The sequence below is a fragment of the Trypanosoma cruzi genome, genomic scaffold (genome assembly GCF_000209065.1).
Source record: "Trypanosoma cruzi strain CL Brener 1047053516989 genomic scaffold, whole genome shotgun sequence".
Taxonomy (NCBI): Eukaryota; Euglenozoa; class Kinetoplastea; order Trypanosomatida; family Trypanosomatidae; genus Trypanosoma; species Trypanosoma cruzi.
In genome coordinates, this window is record NW_001849187.1 from 1 (window position 1) to 8,308 (window position 8,308).

At 62.2% G+C, this 8,308-nt stretch overlaps 1 protein-coding gene and 2 non-coding genes across 3 annotated transcripts, besides 2 other annotated features; all 3 read right to left on the reverse strand.

Annotated features, from left to right (window-relative positions):
• Window positions 1–7,533, reverse strand: Tc00.1047053506549.9 (dispersed gene family protein 1 (DGF-1), putative; the record flags this gene model as incomplete). Its single annotated transcript, XM_800432.1, has 1 exon — window positions 1–7,533. A coding segment is annotated over one exon (7,533 nt), but the record flags the coding sequence as incomplete, so codon positions are not given.
• Window positions 1–8,308: a sequence feature (areas not merged during assembly with more than two copies in the genome that could not be assigned to a particular haplotype).
• Window positions 7,668–7,703: a microsatellite.
• Window positions 8,069–8,144, reverse strand: Tc00.1047053506549.19. The gene has a single exon (XR_008255361.1). It is a non-coding gene; the product is annotated as a C/D small nucleolar RNA (snoRNA), TB8C3C3 (small nucleolar RNA).
• On the reverse strand, window positions 8,196–8,275 carry Tc00.1047053506549.29. Its single transcript, XR_008255362.1, has one exon. It is a non-coding gene; the product is annotated as a C/D small nucleolar RNA (snoRNA), TB8C3C2 (small nucleolar RNA).

Consider the following 8,308-nt stretch of genomic DNA (forward strand, 5'->3'; position numbering starts at 1 on the left):
CCACGCTCCACCGCCCATCACGTACAGCACGGCGCCGTTACGCAGCGACACGTTCTGCACAACGATCCGCACGCCGTCTCGCGCCATCCACGGCACGTAGAGCACAGGACTCACGCCGTCCAGCACAACGTGGCGCAGCGTCACCTCGCTCGCACCGGCAGGCACAACGAACACCGAATGCACCGTCAAGTTCTCGCGGACAAACACACTCGACGCGGTGACCGCAGCGGGCGGCAGCGCGGGAGCTCCCACAGGCACGCACGCCTCGTCGTACCCGCTGCCGCACACGCACACGCACACACCGTCCTTAATGCTCGCCGTCGCCGTCCCGGGCGCGTAGCAGTGCGTGTCCCCGTCGCAGGCGTCGCACCCAGCAACGTCGATGCTCCCAGCGTCGCCAAAACCAGCCGCTGCATACTCCTCCGCCGTCGACAGGACTCGGCCACCAGCGTCGTTGCATGCAACCCTCAAATGCGCCCCAGCCGCAAGCGACAGGTTTACCGACAGCATCCGCGGCAGCAGCGCTCGGTTGTGCACGAAGCTCAGCGTGCTCCCAGCAGCGGTCACGGCGCCAGCGGCGTGGAGCATCTCCCTCGAGACGCTGTCGTGCACGTTGCCCTTCACCAGCAGCATCGACCCGCCGGCCAGGCTCACCGTCGAATCAAACGCTACCGCGTAGTCCCCCGTCGACGAAAAGTCGCTCCGCACAAGCGCCACAGCGGAGCCCGACACGCTCACAGCCCCACGCACAGACACCGCATGCTTGCACAGCAGGAAGTCGCTGTCAACAAACGCCACCACTGAGCCGCCGCTGGCCGCGACACCGCCCTCCACCGACACGCACAGCCCCAGCGCCGTCTGCACCGACAGCCCGTCCACGTACAGCGCACCGCGCGACGACAGCGCCACGCCGCCAACCACCAACACGCCAACAGCGTCGTCGAACACAGCCGCCACCTGCGTGCGCGCAATCGTCAGCACGCTCCCCGTCAGATTCACGTTGTGCAGCACGAGGCACGCGGACGCATCGCCAAGGTCGTAGGCGCCGCGGTACGCAACACGCTTCTCTGCAATCAGCACCGAGTCCACCACAGTGACGCGCGAGCCTGGCGGGTAGCGGTTCGCCACCACCACGCCGCCGCCGGAGCGCGACTCAAGCCCGCTGATCAACACATCGGCACGCTGGCCAGCAGGCGGGTCGGACAGCCACCCGACAACGTACAGGCTCGCTCCGCCCACAAGCGTGCAGTTCACCAGCGTCACGTTGCGCACGCTCCCCGACATCAAGCCCACGTCCACCACGACGTCCGCCGCAAAGGTCACACCCACGTAGCACACCAACGACATCCCGAAACCGGCGTTCACATCCACATCCACACGCACGTCCTGCACGCACAATTCGGCGCCGTCAGTGCTTGAGGGCTCGGGAACAGCGACGGGCAGGCACGCATCGCCGTGGCCGCCCTCAGCGCACGTGCAGGCGCAGCCATCACTCGACGCCGTCGCCGTGTACGCGGGGAAGCACGACGCCGCAATAGTGCATGGGTCGCTGCAGCTCAGTATGGCCGCATTGTCCACGGACGGAATAACGTATTTCACTCCCTCCTCGCCGCCGTTCACAGTGTTGCACGCGGCCACAACCGTTCCGTTTGTGAGATCGCTGAACCCTGAGTATATCCATAGTGCGGTCGACGTCCCTGTGTTGGACATGAGTTGGTTGCCGGACACAGACACCGTGGAGTCGCGGAGATTCACCCGGGGGGACAAGTGGACAAAAGCATTCGATAGGGAATCACGGCAGAGGTTGCCGCTCAACTGCAGCCAGGAGTTGTAGTAGACGTAGGTATAGTAGTTGGTGAAGAACACAGCCCAACCTCCCTGCATGTCATTGCCCTCAAAAACAACCGCTGACAGAGATTCCACACGTAATGCCCGAAGAAATAACATGAAGTACTGCACCGGCCTCGACACAATGTTGTCTCGGATCACCACAGCGGAGTTGTTCAGTACATCCAGCGACGAGGATTGGCCAGACCCCTCAAGAGGAATCAGCATAGCGCCACCGCCGTCCATATGAAACATGTTGTCCATCACAGCAAACAGGGAGTGCCACGACACCCTCAGCGGAGATCCAACAACGTGAATGGCGCTTGACGATGCCGTCACGGTCTGAAACACATTGCCACTGAGCACCACCGCGGAGTCGTTGCTGACAACCAGTCCATTCATCGCTACACACGACGGGCTCCATATTTCCAGACCCGGCCGAGAGATCAGCCTCGTGACCGTGAAGCGGTTCCCGCTGATCGTGATGTTCGTGTGCGGTGGAAAATCACCCTCCGGGCTAAGAAGCGCGTCATCGAACGTGTTGCCGGTGACAACGATGTTCAGCGACCCCACAGCGGCGTGCGCGTTGCCCAACAGCACCAGCACGGCACCGTCCCTCCACGTGCATCCATCGAACGTGACGTTCGCCACGTCGCCCGTCATCGCCCCAATCAGCACCGTCAGGATCATGCCGCCCCCGCTGAACGTCACGTAGCGGTAGCACAGCCACGACAGCCCGCTGCCCACAGCCTGCGCAACCTCGGGGTACACCACGTCGCTGATGCACTCACCAACCGGCGGTGGCGGTGGTGGGAGCAGCATTTGTGGTGGTGGTGGGCCAGCAGGCACAGGCGCCGGGACGCACACATCGCCGTGCCCTCCAGCAGCGCACCGGCACTTGCAGTCGCTGACCGCCGTCGTCAGCGGAGCAAAGCAGTCGCCGTCCCTCGTGCACTCCCCGCACGCAGCAACCGTCGTCACGTCAGTGATGCCATTCAGCTCCATTTCAGCCGCCGTCGTCAGCACCCGGCCCGCAACTGTCAGACATCCGGCAACGAACCCGTAGCCGGCGTCAATCCGCGACAGCGGAGACTCCGACAACCCCGTTGAGCCCATCTTGCAGCCCGTCAGCGTCACCACACTGCTGCCATCGATGTTCACGGAAGCGTAAAAGGAAAAGTAGTAGAACATCGCACCCGCTCCCGCGTCGTTGTCGCGCCAATCCAACCAGCTTGAATTCCGGACGGTCCAAGAATCATATGCATAGATGGCGTAGGACACGGAGCCGCTGTTCCCCACCACGCGCAGCACGCTGTGATTCGACACGGTGAAGTCGTGGTACTGAAACAGGAAACTTGTCCCGGTGGCCATCGTATTGTTGAGCAGCGCAAAAACGGAGCGATCACTGGCAATGAGCCTATGCATGTACAACATGTATGTGTATTTATCAAAGCTGCAGTACCGCGTGTACAGCGAGCTGCCACCCACCAGCGTCAGTGTCCCGGTCGAGTACAAACCATACCCACCATGATCCAATAAATGCGCCTTGACGTTGCTGACCAGCAGCGAGGACGCAGTCAACACGACGTCGTCCAGCATCACCACGCTCAGCCTGCTGCTTGCAGTGCCTGAAAGCTGGATATCGGAGGACTGCACCGCGTAAACCTCCGTGACGGCGATGTCGCAGTGCTGCGGGAGGGCACGCCTAAATAGAACAACGGAGGACCGCATCACCGTCTGGCTCACGCGGATAAGGACGCCGGCCGACTCGGCCACCTCAGTGCTTCCAACAAACTGCAGCGTGGCTCCGTCACGGAATGTGCACCCAGTGAGCGTGATGTTGATGGGGAGATGCAGCGGCATACTGTTGAGGGAAAATGTCAGCGCAGCTCCCACGCCGCTGAATGTCACACCCACGTAGCAGTGGTGCGTCTTCCACATGTTCAGCGTGAGGTTCTTCAGCGTCTGGTTCACCACGCAGCTCGTGTCGCCGTCAACGGCTCTCTCCGGCGCGGGCAGCACAACCGTGTCGGGCACCTCGAAGGGAAGACACGACGCGCCATGCCATCCGTCCTTGCAGCTGCACGAGCACGAGCCGCGGTCCACCGACTCCGTCCCGGGCATGTAGCACGCCGCGTCGTCGTTGCATGTGCCGCACCCAAACACCACCACTTTCTCTGGAAACACGCCGTCGTACGACACCTCCTTCTCGCCCTGCATGTTGCACCCCACCACAAACCGTGCGGGTGACGTCACAATCGAGTTCGATGAAGTAATTTTCGCAAAGGCTTTACTCGAGTCCGCCTGACGGTTGTGTGCAAGCGACACGATGGTGCCGCTGCCCGATAGTTCAATACTGTGCCAGGAATACGGCATACTCAATACTGAGGCTGCGCTCACGTTGTTGCCCTCCACACGCCACTGCGCACCACCCTGAAGAGCAACCGAGCCGTACAAATACAACAGCGCAGAATTCAGAGCCTCCGTGCTGCCAGTGAAGGTGCAGTCAGCCACCCTCAGCAGCCCCGCGGAGCTCACAGTAGTATCCCCGTAAAAATAAATGCCGCTGGCTGCGCTCATATTGTTGTTCTCGACGTCAAAATAGCCGCCGTTCTTCAAGTCAACAGTGTGAACGTATACGGCCGATGCCGAACCGTAATCCTTCTTCTTTGATCTCAGTGTGTTTCCCTTCATAGTGATCCCGCCACCATCAACGACAACAGCGACGGGGAAATAAACTGCGTAAATATCCCCCTCCATGTTGTTGTCGAGCAGCAGCAGCGCCGAGTTCGCACCCAAAGTAAACCTTGGAAAGTGAATGGCGTAACCCAAGTTCGTCACAAGCTTACTGCCCGCCACCAGCATCTGGGAACTCGCGCCAAAATCTCCCTCAAACTCCAGCTCACCAGAATCCAGCATCGAGGATGTCACGTTCACGTGCACGCGCGCACCACTCCCCCTGATCGACAGGCCCATGAGGACGCACTGCAGCAGCGTGATGTTGAGTGTCTGTTCAGGCGCGTTAAAGTACGACAGGTCCAGCAGAATCGCGGCGGTGAAGGTCACGTTGACGAAGCACAGGCCACGCACACCGGGATCAGGATAGTCCACGGAGCTGATGCTGCCACCGTGCACGCAGCGGACCTCCGTGTCCTTCGCATCGGGGAGCGGGAACGGTCCAAGGCCGTCCGGAACCGCAGCTGGCACACACGTGTCACCGTAGCCGCCAGCAGCGCACACACACTCACAGCCGCGGATGCTGCTCGTCCTCGCAGCAAAGCACACGGCGCCCACGGTACACGTGCCACAGTCCAATGCCGTCACGGGTGTCCTAATATAGAGGTCTTCATCGTAATCAGTCACAGGAGATCCTCTTAGCTCGTTGCACGTGCCGTAGATGGTCGGGCTCGTGTCGTCTTGTGCCGACCAAAAACTTGTCATGTATGCAGTGGTCGACGAATAGGAGCCGTAACCAAAGTCGTTGTAAAGTATTGACCACACACTCTGATCGCGGAACGCCACGCCGTCGTATTTGTCCACGTGCACAACGTAGGCGGTGCGGAACTCGTTGTCGCGGTGCACCAGCCAGCTGCCACCAGTCACAGTCAGCGTGTTTGCCATGAACATGGCGAAGCCGAGACGGAACTCGCTGGACACAACCTGCAGCACGCTGCCGCCATCCACCGCAACGTCCCCAAACACAAGCGCGCCTTTGTAGTACTCGGTGCTCGGCACACTCCACGAGTTGTTCTGTATGGAGAACACGGAGCCGCCGCTGACACGCAGGTCCGACGCAAGAGCGTACATCACGTGCGTCTGCGAATTGACAGCGCAGTTGTCCATGTAGAAGACGCTGGTCAGGTTCACACCGAGGCCGTGCTCCACAAGGATCGCAGCGCACGAACCCCCGCCACACACCAGCGTAGACCGCGTCATGACAAAACGCGTTGACAGAAGCCGGACACCGTCCAGGACAAGCGCGGGGCCGTACCGGGATTCCTCGTGGTCAGGGGTCGTCGGCAAGTACTGCGACCCGCCAACCGTCGCACGCAGCGTTGAGTTCGCCAGCAGCACACTCGAGTTCAGAGGCATCGTGCCATGCAGCACAATCGTGCCCTCCATCGACGTCACATTCGTCATGTTGACTAGGGCGTGCGGCACCAGGTGCGCCGTGATCTCGCTGAGGCCGCCAATCCGCAGCTGCGCGCCGCCCGCAAGCACACAGTGGCGAAGCGTCACGTTCAGCGCGTCAGCGAACGCATCCATCGAGCGCAAGTCCACCGCCACAGTGATCGGTCCGCTGAACACCACCGAGTCGAAGCACGCCGTCGCACGCCCGCCGCCAACCGTCACGGACTCCGTCAGCGTCACGCCACTCACACAGTCCTGCGCAGTATCGCCACCACCGCCGGCCCTCGCAGGCGGCACGTCGAACGGCAGGCACGCGTCGCCCACACCGCCAGCGCGGCAGCTGCACACGCACTCGGAGAACGACGCCGTCAGCGCATCGAAGCACGCCAGCGCAGCCGCACAGCCGTCGCACGGCACCACGCTCACGGAGATCAGGCCGGCCATGCGGTAGTCGCCGCTGCTCTGCAGCACGCGGCCGCCCGCACGGTTGCACTGCACGGACACAGCGCCGCTCGTAATCGTCAGCCCGGAGACAAGCGTCGCGCCGGTGGCAGCGCAGCGAGCAATAGACACGGCGCCGCCGCTCAGCGTCACACCCGACAGCGATGCCACAGACGACGCCTCGCCCACCGCCCACACGTCGCGCAGCTCCAGCCACCCGCCGACACCGACCGTCCCACCGTCGCAGCGCACCAGCGACGACGCGACAGACCCCTCGACGCCCACGAAGCGCAGCACCGAATCAAACACCGCGAGGCGCTCGCCAAGCACAATGCCGCCGCCGCTGCTCACTACCGACACGTTCGTCACGGAGAACACCGAGTGGTTACGCAGACTGAGACGCGACGAGGATGACACATTCATCGCGGACGCGGTCGGACCGCCCGACGCCTCCAGCGACACGCCGTCAAGCACCACCGCGCTCGACAGCAGGTCCACACCGCCGCCAACGTACACCGCCGACCCGCCCGCCCGCGACGACCTCAGCACGGTGCTGCTCACACGCAGCTGCGTCTGCAACAGCGAAATCGCGTGCAGCACAAGCGGCGACGCCACCGCGTCCGTCAGCCCGCTCAGCTGGGAGTAGCGCATCGGTCCCGGCGTCACAATCGCCGAGTCACGGACCGTCACGTTCGTGCGTGCCGGCAGGTTGTGCACAAACACGAGCGAGCAGTAGCTCCCCGACAGCCCGCTCACGCTCACCTCCAGGCTCCGGTCACTCGCCGGCTCACCGCTGTAGCCCCGCACGTAGATCTGCACACCGCCGTCGCACACGCAGTTCCTCAGTTCGATGCGCAGCGCGCCGGGAAGCATCGCCGCAACGTCGAACACCACAGCCACGCCGTTCGTGACGTACACGCCGTCCATCAGCACCGTGTCCACGGCGCGGCCCACCGTGATGGCTCTGTCCACCGTGCCGCCCCGCAGTCGCAACGGCACCGCATGCACCGCGGGCATCCACGCCGCCGCCGCAACCAGCGCCAACAGAACAAGCAGCGCCACACGCACAGTCGCAATGGCCCTGTGCCGCACGCGGTGCCGGCTGCGCGGACACGCACCCACCGCAGACCACATCCACCAACCCAACCAGGTATCAACAGGGCTGTCGTGGTGTGTCGCACTCGTCTCGTCGACCGTGCCTCCTGCTCCGCAAATCCCTTCCTACAGATGCCAAATACAGTGACCCGATTCCGCCAGGTCGTTATCCCACTGCTACTTCTACTAATAATACTACTACTACTGCTGCGAGTAATTACTAAAACCTTGAAACGCTAGTTGTGGTGGTCAAGCCACAGTATCTCTATCTGCACGGTAAAACAAGGAAGAGGCAGCAGCAACAGTAGCCAGACACAGTAGCACGCAGCGGCATCCGGCCACATATATTCCACATCACAGCCAGCGACAAAAAGACGCGCAGACGCAGTCAGCCCAGTGATGCCATCGGCCTCCCACCGCCCTCCTCACCAAATGCCTCCAACACATGACGACCCCGATGCCGTGGACAACACGCAAAAGCCGAGGCAGATACACGTGGCATTGTTGCAACCGCCAGCCATCGAGCGCGTCCGTGAACGTGGTGGTGGTGGCGCGGAAGTGGGGTGGTGAGTGCGTCAGTTGCCAGTAGTCAAGGCGTCGTTTCTCGCTCACGTGGGTCGGCATTGCAGAACAAAGAGCGGCATCATGCGCGCACGGCATGCACAAGGGCAAAAGGGAGGAACAAAGAAGCACGGTGGCGGCACTCAGCCACGGGGGACAAGGGTCCACATCGACTCTGCGGTCGGTTGACCTTCAGACGTCCGGTTTGTAATCACGCCGCCGCCGCGCAGTTCGTGTGTCTGCAGGAGACTGG